Source organism: Struthio camelus, chromosome 5 (assembly GCF_040807025.1).
Source record: "Struthio camelus isolate bStrCam1 chromosome 5, bStrCam1.hap1, whole genome shotgun sequence".
In the NCBI taxonomy this organism is placed as follows: Eukaryota; Metazoa; Chordata; class Aves; order Struthioniformes; family Struthionidae; genus Struthio; species Struthio camelus.
Genome location: NC_090946.1, coordinates 55,048,018 through 55,069,014, shown reverse-complemented (window position 1 = coordinate 55,069,014; position 20,997 = coordinate 55,048,018). Strand labels below are relative to the sequence as shown.

At 38.3% G+C, this 20,997-nt stretch overlaps 2 protein-coding genes across 3 annotated transcripts in view; both read left to right on the top strand.

The window, feature by feature from the left end:
• Positions 1-12,965, top strand: part of SNX6 (sorting nexin 6) — a 30,486-nt gene extending 17,521 nt beyond the window's left edge. For both annotated transcript variants that reach the window (XM_068946432.1, XM_068946431.1), the window contains exons 10-14: positions 642-681; positions 1,871-1,957; positions 2,875-3,034; positions 4,114-4,199; positions 11,128-12,965. In XM_068946432.1, the coding sequence (XP_068802533.1) occupies positions 642-681; positions 1,871-1,957; positions 2,875-3,034; positions 4,114-4,199; positions 11,128-11,181 (427 nt within the window). In that variant the 3' untranslated portion in view covers positions 11,182-12,965. The remainder of the gene's footprint in view (positions 1-641; positions 682-1,870; positions 1,958-2,874; positions 3,035-4,113; positions 4,200-11,127) is intronic.
• A 217-nt stretch (positions 12,966-13,182) lies between these two features.
• Positions 13,183-19,201, top strand: EAPP (E2F associated phosphoprotein). Its single transcript, XM_068946430.1, has 6 exons — positions 13,183-13,354; positions 13,987-14,168; positions 15,495-15,593; positions 15,959-16,082; positions 16,974-17,084; positions 18,576-19,201. The coding sequence occupies exons 1-6, from the start codon at positions 13,281-13,283 to the stop codon at positions 18,838-18,840; spliced, it is 855 nt and encodes a 284-aa protein (XP_068802531.1). The 5' UTR covers positions 13,183-13,280; the 3' UTR covers positions 18,841-19,201.
• The last annotated feature ends 1,796 nt before the right edge of the window (positions 19,202-20,997 follow it).

Sequence of the window (20,997 nt, the reverse complement as noted above, 5' to 3'; positions counted from 1 at the left end):
TGTCAATCTACGTGAATTATCGTCATATACTTCCATGTGTTGTGATAGTTTACATATCAGTTACTCTGATGCATAGTATCAAGATGTGATATAGTGTGTTGGAGTCTGAGTCAGATATCATGTTTACTTTGTGTCAAATTAAAATGATTTTTACTGTAATTCAGTCTGCTGATATATTGAACCTTATATCCCCTGTATTGTCTCCCGTGATGTGCCGTGTTGCTGCTCAGTCTCCCCGAATTCCATAATTCCAAGTAGGGCATGTGTCATGTTTACTGTGTGGAGAAAAGTATATTGAAACTTCAGTGAAGGACGCTTGGTAATATATAGGACTCGTTCAGGGTTTAATTTATGCAAGCATAAAGAGTCCCCAAGGAGCTATTCAATTATTCTTTAGTAAATACCATCCACTATGCTCTGTTTGTCCCGTACCTTTTCTTAAATTGCACAAGTCACAAATTTCTGAAGCGCTACAATTTGGATCTGTTATGTTCTCAGGGTTCTGTAAATTATAGTTTTAAACAATGCCTTTACAGCCTTTATTGCCAGCCACAGACTATAGTTTGAGTTCTAAAAAATAGTGTTCAAATTTATGTTGTAATGTAGACAATCCCATTAAAGCTGATGTTTTCTTCATGCAGATTTTTTCTGAAGGTATCAGAATTATTTGACAAAACAAGGGTATGTATTATGAAACCTTCTTAGATATGTTTTTTGTGTACATCCTGGAAGTGCTTTGATCTTGTGTCAATTAGACATTAATATATGGCTGTTTTAAGGATGCTTCTATATCGAGTGTTTAAGCAGTGGGTGTTAGGGAATGAAAAGCCATAGGAACCTAATCCTCTATTTTGTAAATGATGGATCTTTAGGAGTACTCAGTCTACGAAACTCTTCTAGACAGGCTGCATGTCTTCTGTGCAGTTTACTAGTAAAGGCGTTGTTACTCTAAAATGCTTAAGAGTCCTTCTGTACTCGATGTTGGGTATCACAGAACTTGTTCTGCAAAAATGAAATGTAATTCTTAAACCAAAAAGTGGTGGGCGTGCTACTTATTCAAAGCTAAGATTTGTTGATCAATTGACTCAATTAACTGACTCAGCAAGACTACTGATCATGCTTCTCACCAGATTCTCTAGTATTTTGTCTTTTTGCCTTATTCTTTTGGCTTAGTAGAACAGAGATGCATGCCGCGTATTAGGAAAAAATTTGAATTAAGTATGTGAACGTTTCCTAACCATGAACAGTTGTACCCAGATAAATATGTACTTTAAAGAAAATGAAATAAGTGAAAGTACTTGTTTTGACCTGGAACGTTGCCTTTTAGAGTGGGTTTTTTTGTGTTTTTTTTTTTTTTATTTAAGAATGTGCAGACTGTTTATAAAATGGCTGCTTTAAATACAAGCAAATAAGTTTCTTGAGAGAAAATATTTGGGACCATTTAATACAGTGCAATTACACAACTAAGATCCAAAGAGATCTTAAAGAAAAATATGTTTTCCTTTGATCTCACAAACAACACAAAACTACTTGTGTGACTCTTATACTAGATAAATTTTTATTTCTCTGCAGGTTTTCTAGTACGTGATGCATATGAATGAAAATGGGAAGAAAGCTTTGTTTAAAATAGAAAGCTAGTTATCATTTACTGTTTCCACAGTGGGTCATCGCTTATATTTTAATACAAAAGACTAATACTGTTTCTCATGATACATCTTTAAGTATTCTGTCACAAGTGCATGACCTTAATTTTTGAAAAGGACAATTTGTTATGCACTGTTGCATATTTTATACTGTACTTACATTGCACAAATGAATACCTGAAGTCTGGAAGTTTTAAAATTGATGCTTTTACTTACTGTTTTTCCAGAAAATAGAGGCCCGGGTATCTGCTGATGAAGATCTTAAACTTTCTGATCTTCTGAAATATTACCTAAGGGAATCTCAAGCTGCTAAGGTGAATTTATGTTTTTTTGTTTAGTGAAATAGTATTTATTAAGAAAAGCTAAGTGATCATCTAGATAAATGTACAGTATTTTTTTCTTTTTAGTGGGCAGGTTAAAATGCTGCTTCTGGTCTGCTATTTCTCCCTCAACTGTAAAGACTGGATCTCTGCTGTTAATAAGTGGTAGCAAAACAGTTACTTGGGACTGTGTGAGCCACATATCAAGGTCAAATCTTGCAGGGAAATTAAAAGCTTCCATGGAAGAGCGTTTGATGAATTGTTAAAGCTGCTTGTAGACTACAAGCATTTATACTATTTTTAATATTTAAAATAGATACTTTATTTCAGGTCAGGCTCTGCAAGTGCTGATATAAAAACATGGGCCAAATTTTAGATCCTTTACTTAGAGTAAATTTTATTCTTAAGGAGTTGCTTGAGTGAAGATGATCGATTGACAAAAAATGTTTTGTAGTTAGAAGATCACAGCAATAGCTGTTGCACAGGAAAGATGAATGTTGTTTCAAAGGCCTCAGAAGGCGAGTGTTGTTTCTAAGGCCCCATGTGTATTTCACATCCATAATCCAAATAGTAATTTGATTCTAACCTGAGAAGCCATGAAATTTCCCATGATTATCTTTTCTTAGGCTTTTTGCAGCATTGTCTAAGCCATCTGGTGCTAGCCTCTGTCAGACAGGATGCAGACCAAAGAATATTAAATTGTTTGTCTGATGCAGAACAGGTATTCTTGTGACTTTCATGGGATGTAAATAATTCTGTAATAACTGAAAGACAGCAAGACTAAAAATGATTTCAACAAGAAAGACTAAAATTAATCTGCATGTTTTTAGATGGCTTGGTACCTACTAAAATCCTAGGGTGGATTCTTGGTAGACTAAACATCCTTTACACTTTTTTTTTTTTTTTTATAGGATCTCCTGTATAGAAGATCTAGGTCACTAGTGGATTATGAAAATGCTAATAAGGCATTGGATAAAGCAAGAGCAAAAAACAAAGATGTGTTGCAAGCTGAAACCACTCAGCAAATATGCTGTCAGAAATTTGAGAAAATATCTGAATCTGCAAAACAAGGTATTGGAGTAGTCTTTTATCCTGTGTTGCCATTTGAAAATTAACAGATTTGAAGACACCATTAATAGGAAGAGATTTTTTTTGTTCTGTGATCTCTAAGCAGAGAACTGTTACCTTTTAATCAGTATTTGCTTATTTGGGAAAGCTTGTGCCATGTTTTCCTTTGATTCCTGATAGCTCCATTAGGTGATAATATAAATGTCATAATTTCTTGGCAGGATTCCCTTAATGTGTAGATACAAATTATTTGTTAATGCATTTTTAGATGCAGGGAAAGGAAAACTGCTAGCAGTAAAGGCAAACCTAATCTTTTCGAGCACTGTTGAAATGCCCTTTTGGTTTTATGCATTATTCTGTGAGGGTAGCAGTCTGTAGCAAATGATACGGGATTAGAAGAGGGAGAAATCATGAAATGAGATTTCACTGACGATGCAGACTTACAGTAGCTCTAGAGAAGAGGAACCTATTTGTATGTTGCCTCTTTCCTGGAAACTTACTCCTCTCTTTTAGGCTACGATTGTTATGAGTAAGTAGACATCTGACTCATTATTTGGGGCAGATTTGTGCAATGTTTAGCCACCACCTTTTTTCTGCCTTTATCAGTTAAGAATTCTCTGACCTTGTAAATCTAGCTAATGATTTCTGTAAATGAGACAGTGGAGGATCAGAGATCCTGTTAGTGGCAAAGGTGAACGCGTAAAACATACTTGCTTCTGCTGTTTTTTCGTGCTAGTTTTAGCCTGGTATCTTCCCTAGAGCCTTTCACATACTAGCCCTGCAAGAACAGTGTGTATGGTAGAGGAGGATTTAGTGTTTAAAAGCATCCACACTGCAGTCTTATCTCAAAAGAGCTTTGTGGCCACAAAAGGTTAGGTAGAGATGAGGAACTGCAGTGATGTTTTACTTTCTTATCTAACAGTGTAGCAATATGTGTGAGCCTCAGATATGCTGAGATTAAATTTGAGTTTTTCCTGTTGCCTTCTCTTACCCTTTACTCCATCCAGTCTGAAAGAAAGTCTGTTAACAATTGAGGGCACTAGCAATAATACTGTTAATGAACCCGTTTTTATTTTAAACAGAACTGATAGACTTTAAGACAAGAAGAGTTGCAGCATTCAGAAAAAATCTAGTAGAACTAGCAGAACTGGAATTAAAGCATGCCAAGGTAATTGTGATCCTTTTTGGCCTGTAGTTCAACTATTTTTCAATACTATATGCTAGAATAACCAAATAGTTTGGTATGATGTATGCTTCACATCCCAAAAGGGGAGCTTGAAGGTAAGCATCCGATGGTAAGGTGAACTTTCTTCAGCTTTCTTGAATAATAGAGGATAAGAGTGCAGGTGAAAAATCTCTGTGCGACTAGTATGCTTGAGGTGCCTTTGAAAAGCTCATCTCCTTGAAGACAATTTTGACTGCAATTTTATGTTTGTCTAGCTATCTAATTTTATTGCTTCAAAGTTTGAATACCTCCCTGTTTTAAAAACCTCTTCTTACCATTTTACTGGGAAATGGGAGGTGGTTTCTCCTGTTGCACAGATGTTGGTGGCCTGATGTATAGGATAGGCTATTCTGTATATCATAGGCTATATGTTACGCAAGATCACACGGAGGGCCTGTCTGAAGTCAGGGACTAAAGTCAGATTACTGTTAATCTGAGTGTGCTTTTTGAATCCTTTTTGTCTTTAAACTCTACAGTGCTAACAAAAACAAGAATGTTGCAGGTAGTCTTTCCAGTGAAATAATTTTTTTGTGGAAAAATCCTTAAGAGGCATGTGCTGTCCTTAAATTTCACAATATATTTGGTTATATTAAATTAATATTTTTGGTTAAACCAGTTTGGCTGCTCTGATTCAATACACAAGAATGACTGTCTTTTGCTTCAGTGGCCCTGTAGTGGGAGACAACTTTCTTTAAAGAGTCCACTCTTTAACATTTTTCATTTATCTGAAAGTAAGTGTGCTGGCTACTAAGCTTTGAATTAATTTAGAATATATCTGTTGAAAAGATGAGCTAAGAGGTGTTTAAATTTGCTGAGTTACTTTGTTCAAAGGTTGCTGAATTAATTTGTTCCCATCTTTTGGGCAGCTCTGTAATCTTTTTCGGTAGTGTTTGACAATGTCATTCTGAAAACCCATTGATTGTAAAGCTAACGTGTTAAGAACAAAACCAATTAACTTTTCACTCTGCAGGTATAAGTTCAGCCTGATGAGATATGTGGTAATGCTGGTAAAGTAATCAGTAAAGGGTGGAATACTTTTAACTCCTATTTCAGACAAGCAGTGCTTGCTTGAATGTACTATATTAGAAATTCAGCAATATTTTCCCTGAAGTCTTGAAACTTCTCATGACGCTTGGCACTATTCAGCCTTCCTAATTCTGTGTGTAACAGCTGTCTGTATCCAGCACGAAGTCTTCCAGAAATCGACAGGTTTGGTCATGAATGTTGCTGGTTACCGGTTTAGTTGGACTGATAGTCTTAACAGGCATACTTGCAACAGTTTATTTTTATGGATTTGCCATATCATGCCTTAACAAGGGAATGATGAATCCACAGAGCTTCAGTCCTGATACAGCCATTGGCTCTTCACCACCATAACTGTCGTCTTGCTGAAGTCCCTGCATGCCTTGGAATGGAATGCTTAAAAATGTCTGCATCTTTGAAAGATCTTCAAAGGTCGCATTAACTCTCTGTGCAAGACAGTCTTACAATAACACTCAGGGAAATGCAAAATGTAGGGGGGAAATGCTTTGTTTCTGCAGCCTTCAACTTACTTTATGTGCTTCTTGGAGTCCTCGCTTTACCTGAAAGACCTTGAAAATCTTGAGCAAGTTTTTCATTTGTCACTGCAGCCTGTTTATGGCACGGTTCTTCAGATAGTTTCTGTCAGTCTGTGACTTACCTAGTCTTATTAAACTTACCAACAGTGTATGAGGCTGCAATAGGAGTTTTCACCCGTAGTCCTGTTTTTAAGGTGAACTTTTTTCTGCTGTACCTTTTCACCTACTTTATCATAGAACAATGCAAGATTTACTAGAAAGATTTGCATTTTGGCTAGTGATGAAATTTCTTTAAATATTAACAAACTTGACTTATTTGAATGGAAGGGTATTTTGTTTTTCACTAGCTTTGAAAGCTCTGTTCTTTTTCCAAAGCTTAGGTTACTCAATTTCTTATTTGTTCAAAACAAACTATCACAAATCAGTCGGCTTAGTTGCTGTGCTTTTATTTCTGGACTTTTGAGTTGGATTATTACAGAATTCAAAAGCACAATGGATCATATTTTTCTGTTTTACATAGTGGGAAATTTTCTTTTTATGCTATAACCAGCATAATTGGTGAGGATAGTCTTAAGGGATAGCTTGCTAGTTAGTATGTATATTGTATTGAAGGATGACCTAGTTGAGTCTGTCTTTCTGAGGTAGTTTCATAAAAGGAAGAAAGAAGCCTGGAAATTTTTGAGTTAGTGCCCGGCTGTATGAAGAACAATGCTAGGGGACACTGAGGATTTCTTCACAGAGTTTTGAGAGGAGTTTTGATACATCGTGCAGTGAAAATTAGGAATAATTCTTTCATTTCAGCGGGACTAAGTAGCCCTGGTTTTGACTGGGCTAAGCTGGGATGTTAGTAGGAACTTAACTCTTCTCGCAATAGTGTCAGTAGAGGGCTGGTAAAGGCAAAAAGAACTCTTTCATGGAGGCAAGAAATTAATAAAGTAAGACTAAAATCCCCCTGCTTTAATATTGTGGACATAGTGCTTTGCCTGATGCTATTGTAATCCTTGTCTTCCTATTTTTGCAGCCACTGAAGGCATATTAAATGTGGGCAGCTCCAAACTGAGAATTGCTTGGCATGGCATATCATGCGAAGTGCAGCACTCCTGTACCTGGCAATGTGACCTGTTATTCAGCTCTATGTGCTCTTACTTTTAAAAAAAAAAAAAAAAAAAAAAAAAAAAAAAGAGGAGGGGTAAGGAGATTGGGGGCAGCAAATGCACTGTTTCTGGCTTTTGCTGCAAGTCTTTCACTATGTTTTTTTTTGCTGGAATGAGTAGCTCCAAAGTATATGTCATACAGATGCATCTGGCTTTGAATCTAGCCATATAGCTTCTGGACTTGAAGTTGCCTGGAATGAAAAACAGAGGTGAAATCTGCAGCAGCCATGGGTACTGGAATTCACCTGACAGGTTGTTACTGAGAGGAGTTCAGCCACACTGAATTCACCTGTGTGACTTACTGTTAAAAGTCACTTGTGCTGGCTTAGTGAAAATAAAAATACAAATCCCCCCCAAAAATAACTGCTGTACTGAAGAAGTTGGAGTGACCAAAGTATTGAGCATTGGTTCTGAGGGATGGCTGCCATGGAGGGATATGTCATTTCCATATCTGGCTGTGGGGCTGCTACTAAGCTGCTGCTGCTCGAGAAGGACTTGGAGGGTGATGTGAAAGTCAGGCTTTTACTAAAGGAAGGACACTGTATATGCAGATACTAAGCACACTGACTACTCCAAGTTTTATTTATACTACTTTCTTCTAAAACATTTACTTTAATCTGCTGCATATCTTCTTACCCTCTCCTGATTGCAGATTAATTAAGGCTTTTGAAAAAAACTAAAAATCAGACTGTTGTTGGAGAATTGTTTTAAGTTGATGAAAGTGCAGACTACTGCCAAGAAAGCTGATGGCACAAAACTGTCCCTTTCCCTTGTGCTGGCACCATTGTGTGTGCAGCTGTATTGCAAGATGGAGATAAAAGCTGCTGTGTTTGTGTTTTAAGCTTTATTTTCAGTTTATTTTTCACAGCATCCCTTCTGTCAAAACACCCAGTTTTGGCTGGGAGGGGCTGGGAATAAAAGGGAGTTCCCTCCTTACGAGCAGCATTGACTTTACATTCACTTGAAGTAGTCGATAAACCACAGCTGTAGATTGTGCTCGATGGTTGACTTATACTAAGCAGATGGATGTTTCTTTCTTTGTAGGCAGTCTGATTATCCCTTTAGGTAGCGTTTAGCTTCTATTTGCAGGATGTCCCATAGCAGACAATATTGGTATACTTTGTTAGCAGATCAGAATAGTAGTGGAGCAAAGAAATATTGAATCGAAGAGTAACTCATCTGTTGCGTTAGAATGAAGCATTTCTTTTCTTCTGTGGTGGTATTTTAGGCTAGCTCTGTGTTTCTTCATGACTTCGGGAAGCCACACCTAATGTAAGACCTTATTAAATGTTCAGCCATTTTGTGCAAAAACTGCACTTAAACCCATTCAGTTTTTTAAACCGTTAGATTTTTGAGGTGATCCTGTATTGGACTTCATGTTTAAGAAGAGAAAGGGTTGTTGACGGTTTGAAACTGGGGGCAGCTGCTAAGGTTACAAGCAAATATAATGAATTACTGAATCTTGACTTAGCAGTTAGTTGTCTGTGTGAAATGGGAGAAGACACCGACTTGTCCTTAAAACAGATTATTGCTGTCCTCTACAAATGGTGATAATACCACAGTTTTATTCCCTAGTCATCTCTTACTACTACTTAACAACCGAATTTCATGAATTTCTCGTGAATTTTCTCGAGACAGCCCAGTGATTCAAGTTAATTCTGTGAAGTAGAGGTACTTATAAATGGTAGCGTTCAGATACGTTACTGTAAACATTACTCTGTTTTGTAGGGCAGAAGGAAGTATATAAAGTGTTAGAAGTATTCTTATACTTAAAGCATTTAGAGCCCTGGCTACGCGTTTAGAGTGGTTTGACATGCGGAATTTTAACTGAATAAGATAGCAGTCTCCATTTAAAAAAAACTAAACATGTTTTTCTATGAATATTAATATAAATTCTTGCCTCTGAGAGTTCCAGTGGAAGAAGAATTTGCTGCCTTACTGGCAACAAATTTCTATTTTGAATTGGCAGAAGAAGGGGAGGAACCAAAACTCGAAGCTAAGGGTTTTCATTAAATGCTTTGCCAGTAGTTCTGTCTTCCCTGAAAAAGATGTTTTTGTTACCATTATTCTGCCATTAACTAAGGCTTAGTAATCTATGAGTTGACAAGAAACACTTTTTGGCTGATTGGAAAGTATAGGACATTCTAGAGCGATGCTGGATGTGCTGGAATAAGCCCAAGTATGTCAAATGTAGCAGCCAGAGCCATGGCTCACAGCCTCTATTGTCCTTTAGTTTATTATAATTTAAATAAGGTTGTTTCTGTGAACTTTGTAAACTTAATGAAGCTGAATCTCTGTAAAATTTCAGTTGACTGGCTCACTGAGTCTGGAAATGACTGCTGTTAAATGGCCTCTTCATACCCTCTTTTCTTTACATAGTGTTACATAGTGGCCTGTAAACTGCAAATATAATTCATGCTTATAAGCTGAAAAGAAGCAAAAGATAACTGGCACGCTTTCATCATAAGTAACATGCATGCGGTCCACAGTCATACTTCAGGCTGAAAAAATATTCTATTTCATCCCTGACCTCATTAGTAGTTAATAATAAGCTGTTACAGTAAAGTAGACCTTAGATTTATGAATCCTTCTGTACACTACGATGAGACAGGCCACCAAGTCTCCATGCATCTTGCACACACAGAACTTGTTCCTATCACAGAACTATGAACCCTCTGAGGTAGCTTGTGATTGTACTTTGCTAGCATAGGCATAAGAAGACAAAAAGCTGTTGAAGCCTTAATGGAAATAGTGGTCTTCTGGAGAAGGCTGAAGAGGATTCAGTAGACATATGCAAACTAGGGAAGCCTTGAACTTAGTTAATTGCTTAATTTGGATTGTTGCTGTCCTCCCCTCTATGTACTGTGGGTCACTTTGTATGCTTTCAAGTGAAACAGTGAGAATTACAAATTCTTTACTAGTTGTGTAGACTGTTTACCAAGGACATGCAAACCATAGCTACAGATACTGCTTAATTACATGAAATTTTGTTTGGAGCCTTCTTCAGTTTTTTTTTTTTTTTTAACGAAAGATTTACTAGAAGGAAGCAGTTTCTCCCATGTTTATAACTGGGCATTCAGAGCATTTTGTTCTTTCATTTTATTTTATTTTTTGTTCTTGCATTTTATTTACTGTAACACTCTTAATAACCTAACATTCTATTTCTTACACAGAAACCTCAGATTTGGGAACAAATCCAATAGTTCTTTATTAGTGAATAGCCAGTAGTTTAAAGTGATCTAAGCATAAATGAATGCACAAAACAATGTAAATACTGTTTGTTCTGGAAAGTAACTCCTGGCTTTCTGTATCTAGTTTTTAGTTGTAGACCGTATTTGCTTAATTCGGAAGGGTATCTTTAGAACTATCAGTTCTGTAAATTCAGTCAGAAATCTGAAAGTCAACCTATATGCTATATGATAGTCAGAATGCTGTGATTATGATTTAAAAATTGACCTACAAGATCTTCACGTTTTTGTGAAATGAAGGGCAGAACTTGGCCTTACATACAAAGGCCTTACATACAAAATCAGGTTAATGTTCTGATGGTCACTTGTGTTGCTCTGGCTCTTAAACACTGATAGTTTTACTGTTGGCTAAATCACACGGCTAAGCATATAAAACAGTCTGTGCAAAGAAGACATTTTTGTGTCTTTAAAACAGAGCTGCAAGCTTAAGTGGGTGCTTTAAGCAGGAGATAGTGCTGAGAAATGGCTAACACTTCTTAATGAATTCAGTGTTCCTTGAGTGTATGAATACTACTACGGGAATAATATTTCAATGATAGTATTGCTATTAATCTGTACAAAAAAATAAAATGGTAAAACTTTGCCCTTCATTGCTAAAAGAATTCTCTGCAGTAAGTATTTTTTGTGGCCACAATAGCTCCTTGGTAAGAAATTTGTGAAGAAACATGGAAAGGGTAGTAAATGCTTATTTTTTGAATCTCAAGTTGGCTTTTTTTAGTTCCCTGACACAATGTTAATACATTCAAACAATTTTGAAGATAAGTTACTTACGTAAATGGTTCGGCATATTTTTAATATATATACCTGTTCTCCTTTACTGGTGAATGTCATTGCTATTTAAAAAGATCTTTTTACTAAAATGGAAAAAGAAAGTAGGGAAATGTGGTCATACTTTTCTCTATTTTTACAGGGTAACTTACAGCTGCTGCAGAGCTGCCTGGCAGTGTTAAATGGTGACACATAAGCAACGCTCCGTCCTCCCACTAACAAGGGCTGCCCTCCTCTGGATTTTTGTTTTCATGACTTTAAATAGGCATTTACAGTTCCCTGGAGAAATCATTTGACAAAGTGCACATAAGCAAGCTCATCCTTTCAAAACAATTAAAAAACAAAATCTGAAAGTAGCTCCAGACTATATGAAGCAACTACATACTTGTTATACATACATATTCATGTTTATTTAATCATTATATGCTTTCATTCTTCAGAAACCAAACGCTCTGTTTTTGTGAAAGTAGCCAATATAATTATGTTCATGTTATGAATAGTATGATATGGCTGCCAATCTTATTTACCTTTGTAAGTAATTTCTGAAGTTGGCCATTTGAAATACTTTGTTCAAATGGATTAAATATTACCATTAGATATTTCAATATTGTTACTATAATGCATTGTATACCCTGTCTTAGTTTTTCCCATGTCCTGATATCAAGAAATTTAATCTTTTTTTTTTTTCAATTGTGAACATTTCTTAGAAATTTTGGAGAACTTTGTGTAACGTTTATAACTATGATTTTAAAAAGAAAAGCAAATGCATTAGTATGTTTGCCTTAACTTGTAGACTAATCCAATTATTGTAAAATAAACCATGAAATCAATGATTTTTCTAAAATTATGCAGACACTGTATCATCTGTAAGCTTAATATTTTCTAGTAAATGACATTAATCAGCATTTTCTCTACTCATCCTGTAAAACCATTGGTAAGTGCTGGATTGGCCTGACACTAATTACCCAGTCACTTGCACTCTCAGGTTTAGCCATTTGCCTATCTGTTGGTCCATGACTTCCCTATCCAGTGTACTTAAATTGTTTTGAGCTTGGCTGCCTTTGCAATTTTTTGGGGAGAAATGCTTTTAAGGGAACTTCTTTATTTCTTTCCAGAGTAGCAGAAAGTGTGTCAAGGCAAGGGAATATTGCTCCTTCTTTGATACAGAAAAGAAGCTTTGCTTCGAACAGTAAAAACTAAAGGAATGTCTGAAAAAACTCGTTCTGCTAACTGGACTTAAAATTTGGAGCTATGAATTTTTAACGTAGCTTGAATCCTTGGTCTTTTGTTTGTACGTTGCTTTGTCTCACTTAACTGGAACCATGAACCTTTTCCAAGAGCTGCTGTTCTCTTCTGTTGTGTAATTTCAGAATGTCATAAAATTAGGCTTTACTTGATGAATTGTTCTTGACAGTGGGACTGCTGCTTTATATGACTTTGGAGACCTTTGATAGAGCGGCAGCAATATGGATGAATGGGGTTTTATGTTTGGAGATTAAGAGCAAAATAACTTGGTCTCTGTGATTACAGGCTCTCCTGTACTGCCTGACGGGGTATTTTTTTTTTCCCAGATATGGGTGAATTGTACAATGCAGTATACTTATTCTACAGAGCTGCACCTCTAAACATTTCTAAGGTAGAGAAGTTTTAGTGCAGAGCTGATGCTGAACATGCTGTTTGCATCGCGCATCGAGTTGCACAGCCTCAAGGTTTGATGATCAATGCCTCATGGCTGTTAACAACTCGCATAGTGTATTGCACACTTTCTAGTACTAGCTCTTACAATAATATTGTACAGCTCATCTTCCAAATACCAAAGGAGTAATTCCTAAGGAACTCATCTATAACTAGATAAGGGATGAAGATTACAATGTACATACCGCTAACACAATTGTAAATATTTTAAGTAGGATGTGGGAACAGTTTTTAGACTAGTACTCATTGTTCAGCGTTAGTAGCTCATTAAATTTTTTTCAAGTCTCTTGGTATCGGGTGTCTCTCTTAAGCCCCAACCCCTGGAAGCGTAACTCTGAAGAAGAGCTGGACAACGCGGCCCAAGCGCGCCCTGGAGCCCTCCGACCCGGCCGGGCGCCCCGCCGCGGCCGTGGGGGCCCGCCGGGGGCGGGGCGGGGCGGGGCGGGGCGGGGCGCTGCGCGCGCTGACGTAGCGCCCGGCCCCGCGGGGAGGGGCCGCCCCGCCGGAAGTGGGGGAGCGCGTCCGCGCAGGCCGGAAGTGCGCGGGTCCGGCTCGCCGTGGCAGCGGGCGGGCGGGCCGCGGCCGGTGGCGGGCGCCGCCATGAGCCGCCTGCGGGAGGAGGACGACCCGTACGTGGTGGAGGAGCCCAGCGACGAGGAGCGCGCCCTGAGCAGGTGCCGACCTGCGGGAGGGGGCTCGGTCCCGCGTGGCTGCGGGCTGCCTCCTTCCTGCCGGCTCCTGGTCAGGCCTTGGTGTTTACCGGGTGTCCGGGCCGCCCGCGCCGCGCCCCTCCTCCCCCCCTCAGGGAGGCGCCGTCGGGCCCCGGGGGGCGGCAGGCCCGGGCGGCGGGCATGGCCCTGGCCGGTGGAGGGGCTGCGCTGCCGCCGCTGGGGCCAGGCGGGCCGCAGAGCGCCCGAGAAAAGCGCCGCTCGTGTGGTTTGCGGAAGGATCGTTTCGCCACCGTCGCAGTAATCTTTTCTTGTACCTGGGGTGTTTCCTTTTCTAGTCCTAAAAACGGCAGTACGTAAACTCTTTACTTCTGCATGGAGACTCACCGTGCCGAGCTGCAACGGGGTGGCAGCAGGCTGCAGCCAGTCGGTTTAAGCTCCTTTACATTAGAGCAAACTCGAGCTGTAATAGAAGTAAGCTAACAAAACATTTTAGTGAACAAATATATTTCTCATAAATGCATGGGCAAGTGCTTCCAAGTATTTCCACATAATTCAGATGGTCGGTTTCTGAAGGAATCAGCCAATATTATAAGCCAGTGATAATAATTAGGTGTTTACTATTTAAACATTTGTAGCTCAGAAGATGAGGTGGATGTGCTCTTGCATGGCACTCCTGATCAGAAGCGGAAGTTGATACGGGAGTGCCTTACTGGAGAAAGCGAATCTTCCAGTGAGGATGAGTTCCAAAAGGAGATGGAAGCAGAACTAAACACCACCATGAGAACTATGGAAGGCAAATGGAAGCCATTAGAAATGGGTAAATGAATGTTAACGTCTACTTGCATATGAAATTGTAAGTTAAGTGGTGTCCAGTTGAGGTGTTAAGTTAATGTATTATTCTGTGCAGACTGCTTCGTGGGGGTGATGGTCAAGGTCTCTATGAAATCTGTAGAAAAAATCATAAAACGGCTAATCACTTCTGCACAAATGATCACTGGGTAACAGTTAAGTGAACGCTTCTGTTTCATCTTTTCTAAGACTTTCTTTTTGGTGTTCCTGAACTTCTGATTTCCTATTTTGTTGTGATTTCTCTTTGTTGGCTCAATACCCTTCTTCCAATGCCTCTATAACTTTCGTTTCTATCTGCCACATACACAATTGGAAGGCTTGAGCAGGTTGAAATCTCTTGTACTTTCTCTGTCTAGTGGCTGCAGATGCTATCAAGAGTTGGAGCCCTTTTGTGAAGCATGCAGTGGAATTTCAAAATGAGAAAAAAAGTCAGGAAAAATATTGATCTGTTTCTCTCTCACCTGCCAGTAGTTACAGGCTTCATCACCTAGTACAGTGGCACTAGGGATTTATCTGTGCTGGAGTTTGTGTATGATTTTAAGTACAATAGATTGATTGCTTTGGCGTTCAAAGAGCATGTGTTCTTTTTACCTATTATAAAGTGCCCAGTGAAGTATTACTATCCTGGGGATATTAAGAATATTTTTATTCTGCGTTCAACAGGTTTAATAGTTTTATTGGTGTGAGGGGGGAAAACGTGATGTTTGGTAATGCAATTAAGAAGATGTAGCAGCATTTATACTACTAAATGCATCCACAATGGAATATAGTTTCTGGTGCAGACTGGCTGCGTCAGATGTGACTGGCAGTTGACCTAGGGAATTTCTGGGCTTCTGTGGTCCTGAGATGTAAATTTTTTGTATGAATTTTATTTTAATCAAAGTTTGTGAGACAGTGTGCCACAGCTGTATTTTTTTAGTACGAGTCTGAAGATCTGTGGAGTTTTTGAGGGTGTGCAGATTGTATAAGGCAGATACAGGCATTTTTGGTGGGATGTGCTCTGTGTGCCTAAAGGGAGGGTACCTTAGAGCAAACTTTCCCTAGAGCTATACTAGAGCCTCATCTCAGAGGGAGTAAGCTGCTTTGCTCTGAGAGAGCACCTGTAAATGAAATAGTACGTGCAATGTGGATGTTCAGGACTTGGGAATAAACTGTAGAGCTGTTACTTAACAGCCCTATAAAGCAGAGCACTTCTGGGTAAAGTAACTTGGAAATGAAGGTTTGTTGTGGGCCATATACCTGCTATCCTTTTGTGGGATGGTCTTATTACTTTTCTCTCTGATTTCACACGCAGATACTTCCTCAAGTACTGGACAGCCTGGTCCTGCCACCACTTCAAAATACTATGATGACATTTACTTTGATTCTGATTCAGAGGATGAAGATAAAATAGGTAAATGCTTAAAGGAGAGAGGAGGGCATCTTTACAGTAGCACCATCTCAGATCCTGTAGAATCCTCTTTGGGGTCAGGGACTGTTCATGAAGAGGGTCTTTAGGGGGAATTACCAGCCAGTATCATCTCAGCATCACTCCTGCAGCTTTGTGATATATCCTGATGTATGTAAGGTGCGTTAATTCTTTGGGCTGTTGCCTTTGGAGGAGGGATGAGCTAGATGTTTATGTTTTAGTTCAGATTTATTGCATGTATGAAAAAGGAAAATTCAAGAAAAACTGAGATTTTGATTAGCTAAGTAGAGAATCATCGTATATCTGATGAATGCTGATGTTACTGACATGTGCGTGCATACATCTTGCAGTTGCACAGGACGTCCGGAAAAAAAGAAGACATCAGCAGCGTCGCGTTCTTTCCAATGATGAACTGTTATATGACCCAGAAGAAGACAGTCGAGACCAAGCGTGGGTAGACTCACAAAGGAGAGGGTAAGAGACTATGAATATTTGAACTGTAGGATGCATATCATAAACTTAAAAATTTTAATGAACATGTTGAGTATAAAGAAAATGCCTGCTGTAAAGCCCATGTAGTAGAGAGATTTTTTATTTGGAATCTACAGCATATGAAACTTAAAAGCCTGTAAAATTTTTATATGTATGTAATGTGTGTAATGTAGTTGCCTTTTTCAAAATGACACAATTCTAAAACTTTCAATCTTTTAAAACTGAAATTTCCTAGTAGGCCAGATCTCATCAAAATAACTGTGCTATGCTATGCTATGCTTTTCATACATAGCCTAACGTACAAAGCATAACTTTGGTTTTTAATACCCTATGATACTTTGATTGCTATGTTAACATTAGCTTCTGCTAAATATTGTGTTTCTGGTTTTGAAAAACTTGGAATTTAGCAAGCCATAAACTGTTCAGATCAATCAGGAACAACCCAAAGCTGCTTTACTTGAGGATTTTTTGAGAGGTCAAGTAGAAAAACAGTATTGTTAGGGTGTTGCAGCTGAAGTAAAATTCTCCATGTAAATCTATTGGAGAGAGCAAAATTAATTTGTTGTTTGCTGAGATTGCACTTGAGAAGCCTTTCTCCTCAGAACAGGATTATTAGGCACAAAGCCACACTTCAGATGTGTGTGTCCTACTAAGTGAGAATCCTGTGTATAAAGTAAATCCAAAGATATTTTTTTCTGCAAAGTCTTTTTTAATCGCATGCTCTAGGTTAGCAAAAAAGGTGTCTAGAAGGAGCCAAATGCTTGTTGGTGTATTTTAATATAAGTAAGATTTGAAGATTGAATTGATAGGCCTAACAGCAAGAGCAGATAATTTCACTTGTTGCCTCTCTTTCCTCCCTTCTCCAATTGGTAGGTACCGTAATCAAAGACAAGCGCAGCAGCAAAAACCTCTAGCTGTTCCAAATAGTGATGCTGTTTTGAATTGCCCTGCTTGTATGACAACGTTATGCCTGGACTGTCAGAGGTAATTAGTGAACAATAAGGGGTCTTTTTGTAATGACTTTTTTTCAGTCAGTTATATTTTTAGTATGTTCAATGATTTGATCAACTCTCTCTTAAGAGGTGGAGCTAATCAAGAGGAGGCAGGTATATGTGAATGAGTTTTAGGGTTGAATACTAGTTTGAAGGCTAAATAATCGGTTTAACCTGCAACATGGAGATGAGATGAAGAACAGGGCAGAACTTCAGCATACTAGGGAAGGTGAACTATAAAAGAGCCCTTTCATGGAGACTAAACAGGGAGTTGAACTTAACAGCTGAATTTGTTTCTGGAAAAATATGTTGGCTTGATTTATTTAATAAAGAATTTAAGATATACAAAGCTTTTAGAGGCATGGAATTATTCCAAGGTAACTGGTATTTTTGTGTAAAAGTGCCTTGTTTAGGGCAGGGTTAGGCAAAAGGAAAACAGTGTTCTTACTTTTTTTGAATGTTAGTAATTGTGGTTTGGAGTTTAGTTAACGAGTTCCTGGAAAGCATTTAGCTGTGAATTCATAGCATGTTTTGCAACTGTCAAGTATCTGGCTGCATGTGTACTCCTAACCTGTGCTAGATAAAGGACTCTTGGGGGAGGGGGGGGGGGAGAAGGAAACCCTATGAAATGAGGAATAAGCTGCCTTTCGGTATTGAGTACCTTTGGTGACTGAGATTGAAATTCCAGCGCAGCCTAAACTCATCTGAATGCTGTGTCCTGTTTCCGTTCTCTTCCCCTTGCTGACTGTGAAATAATTAAGTATTGCAGCTGGCTAAACTGTCAGAAAACTGTACATTGACAGACTGATTTGGGGGGGAGGGGGGGCCTTAGTAAGTCGAAAAAGCTCATCACAGTGTTATATGAGCAGCAGAGCCAGCAAAAGTCAAGACAGGACTTTGTTGGACAGCCACCTGTTATCTGGGTTTAGGCTGTTGCAAAACTGCAGTCTGGGGGATAATTTACTGCATACCCTCCCCCAACTATTTAGGTGTTATACTTGCAACAGATGAAAATACATTTTATATTTTATTATAGACATGTTTTTCCAAGTGTTAAGGGTCAATGATTGTTGTTTCTAAATAAGAAATTTCAGGCTTACAAGAAGTTTTAGTATGTAAATGCTAGTATTTGAACCGTTTGCACTCCCAGCTTCATGATCTTTGCCTATCATCAGCTATAAATAGCCATACATAACTCTGTAGTGGCAATGTCGTTGTTCTCCAGTACTTATTGCAGTGCTTACTTCAGTAAGAACCACTGTATTTTTAAATACTTACCTTAAAAACAAGACAGATGACTACAGTTCTATTTTTGTGATTTTGTAGTTCTGACTTTTGTTTATAAAACTTTGTATTTGTTTGGCTTTCATCCCTTTGGCATGGTACTTTCTATCTTTAATCCCATTTCCGGTGATGATAATCAGTTTCTTGGAAGCAGGGTTTTACCCGAGGTATGACTTGTATTTTCTTCCCTTCTTCATAGACATGAATCTTACAAAACGCAATATAGAGCGATGTTTGTGATGAACTGCTCTGTTAACAAAGACGAAATTCTGAAATACAGAAAGAAGCTAAAGAAAAGAAATAAGAAAATGAGGCACAGCAAAGAATCTACCTCCATACAGTCAAATCAAGAAGAGGAGGAAGTATATCATCCAGTAATGTGTACTGAATGTTCAACTGAAGTGGCAGTGATGGATAAAGATGAAGTTTTTCACTTCTTCAATGTCCTAGCCAGTCACTGCTAATGTGCAAAAACGCAGAAGAAAAATCCTGTACTATTTAAGACTGTGAAGTGTCAGAAATGCAAACATGTGATCCTTTTTTAACTAATGCCATTTTAAATACATCTTTTCATCAGAGAACTTTTGTTAATTGTTGTCAAGTTTTTGCAACGTTTTACGAAAGGAATCCAGTTAACTGCTTGCATTTGGGAGAAGAATTATTTCAGACCTTCAGGTGGTCTTATCACTGAGGATTTAAACTTTTGTAAATAGAACATAATATCTGTGTATTCTGATCATTGCTTGTGTATATACTATACATTATCTCCATATGTATTGGAACAGCTGCTTAGAATAAATACTGTATATACAAACTGGTCCTTCATACCTGCATTGGTCATTTGTACGGCACTGATAAATTTGGTTAGCGATTCTCAGTCGGGATGTTGGGCTTCTTTCAGGCTGACATTCTTAGTTATTTGCATGAAAGAAGGTATAAGAAGTTGCTGCATTTGGATTTTTGGCCCATTAAAATGTCAAAAGGGGACATTTTATTTATACAAATTGGAAGATTTGGTTATATCTAGTTTGCTTCTGGCACGGATCATTTAAATCAACATATTCAAGCTTAGTATTACAAGCCATAATTAAGAGCTTGTAATGTAAATATGAATTTAAATAAAATAACTGAAATTTTTTGTTACCTTTTTTCCTTAGGGTGACTCATGGACACATTTTAAGAAATTCATGTTCAGTTCTACAGCTACAGAAGTAGTCTGTATACTTTTTGTTTAATACGTTTACTGCTTCTTTATGGAAGCAAAAGTAGCTTCAATTATTTGATACTTAGACTTCTTGTCTAGTCAAGCTATGAAGCCACTGTAATGTTAATATCAGATCCTTCCCTCTATTCCTCAAGGCATGCTCCCAAAGGGTGTACTCTTGTTTTTGATTAGTAAGTAACATCTTTGTAGCCTGGTATTTGTTAACGTTTTACTTTGAACAAGGGTCTATCTGGAAAAAAATTCTCAACTTTAAGCTTTTTCTTTCAACAGTACTATAAATAATTTAGTATATGTTCTTTGAGGAGCTGTTAGAAATATCTGAACTTAAAAGAAGGAACCTGAGGAAGATACTCTTTTGTGTGCTTTAGATTATAATACAATCTTGTGACTCTTTGATTACCTTTTATAGTCCCTGGTGCTATGTCTTACTGATCAATAAACACTGGTTTTATACAGTGTTGCATGACAAGGAAAGAGGGAAAAATACACGTATTCTTATGTCATTGCAGCAGAGGAGAGTTATGCGGCCATAGAGTTGACAGTATTAAGTTCACTGTTGCTACAGCAACAGATAGAAGAAATAGCAGAGGTGGTATTGCCTTGCTCATTTAAAGAAAAAAAAAAAGGCCCGTCAGTCTGAGTATGCAGATTAACTTGTGTTTTGTGACCAAGTGTTCTGGCCCTTCAAAGAGTGAGTTCTGTGGGCCAGAGCATGCTGCTGGTTAGGCCCTGAGAAGAATTTGAGGAACTGTATTGTGAAGGTAGAAACTACCAGGGGAATGATAGCGAGCTGGGGTGGGGGTTCAGCAGGATGTAAAAAGCAACTGAAGGAAGACATGATGTGAGAAAACAGTTGATAAAGCTGGCCTTTCCTCTCAAATATTTTCATGCTGCTGCTGCTTGCTTGCTTGCCCTATCACTTCAGAGTTGCCAGTGGTCTTCTTGGGAAATGTAAATATAGCAGCAAACAAGACTGGGACTCATTTGCCCCGTGCTGATACTGCTCTTGCAGCTTTGGATGGGAGTAAGGCTTTAATTGTGCTGAATCCTCTGCTTTTCCTTAATCTCTGTATGTGTTTATATGGGGAAAAAAAAGTTTTTATCATTATCACCATTTTTTTCAAGCAGTGACATCAACACAAGACTCCTCCAGAAGCAGCTGCAGCAAGCAACAGCTCCTGTAGCCAGTTGTTTGGAGGCACTAATCGTGTGAATGCTCTCATTGCTCTCTCTTGTGCTGAGAAAAATCTGCACAAAGTGTATTAAATTGTATTCTGGTTTGAGTAAATCCCTCTTCAAATTCTGCCACATAAGCTAATACAGTATTCAACCTGTCTGCCGACTGGCTTGCTCTCTCGGTTACCTCCTAGAAGTGTAGTTGTATTTTGCAGCTGTG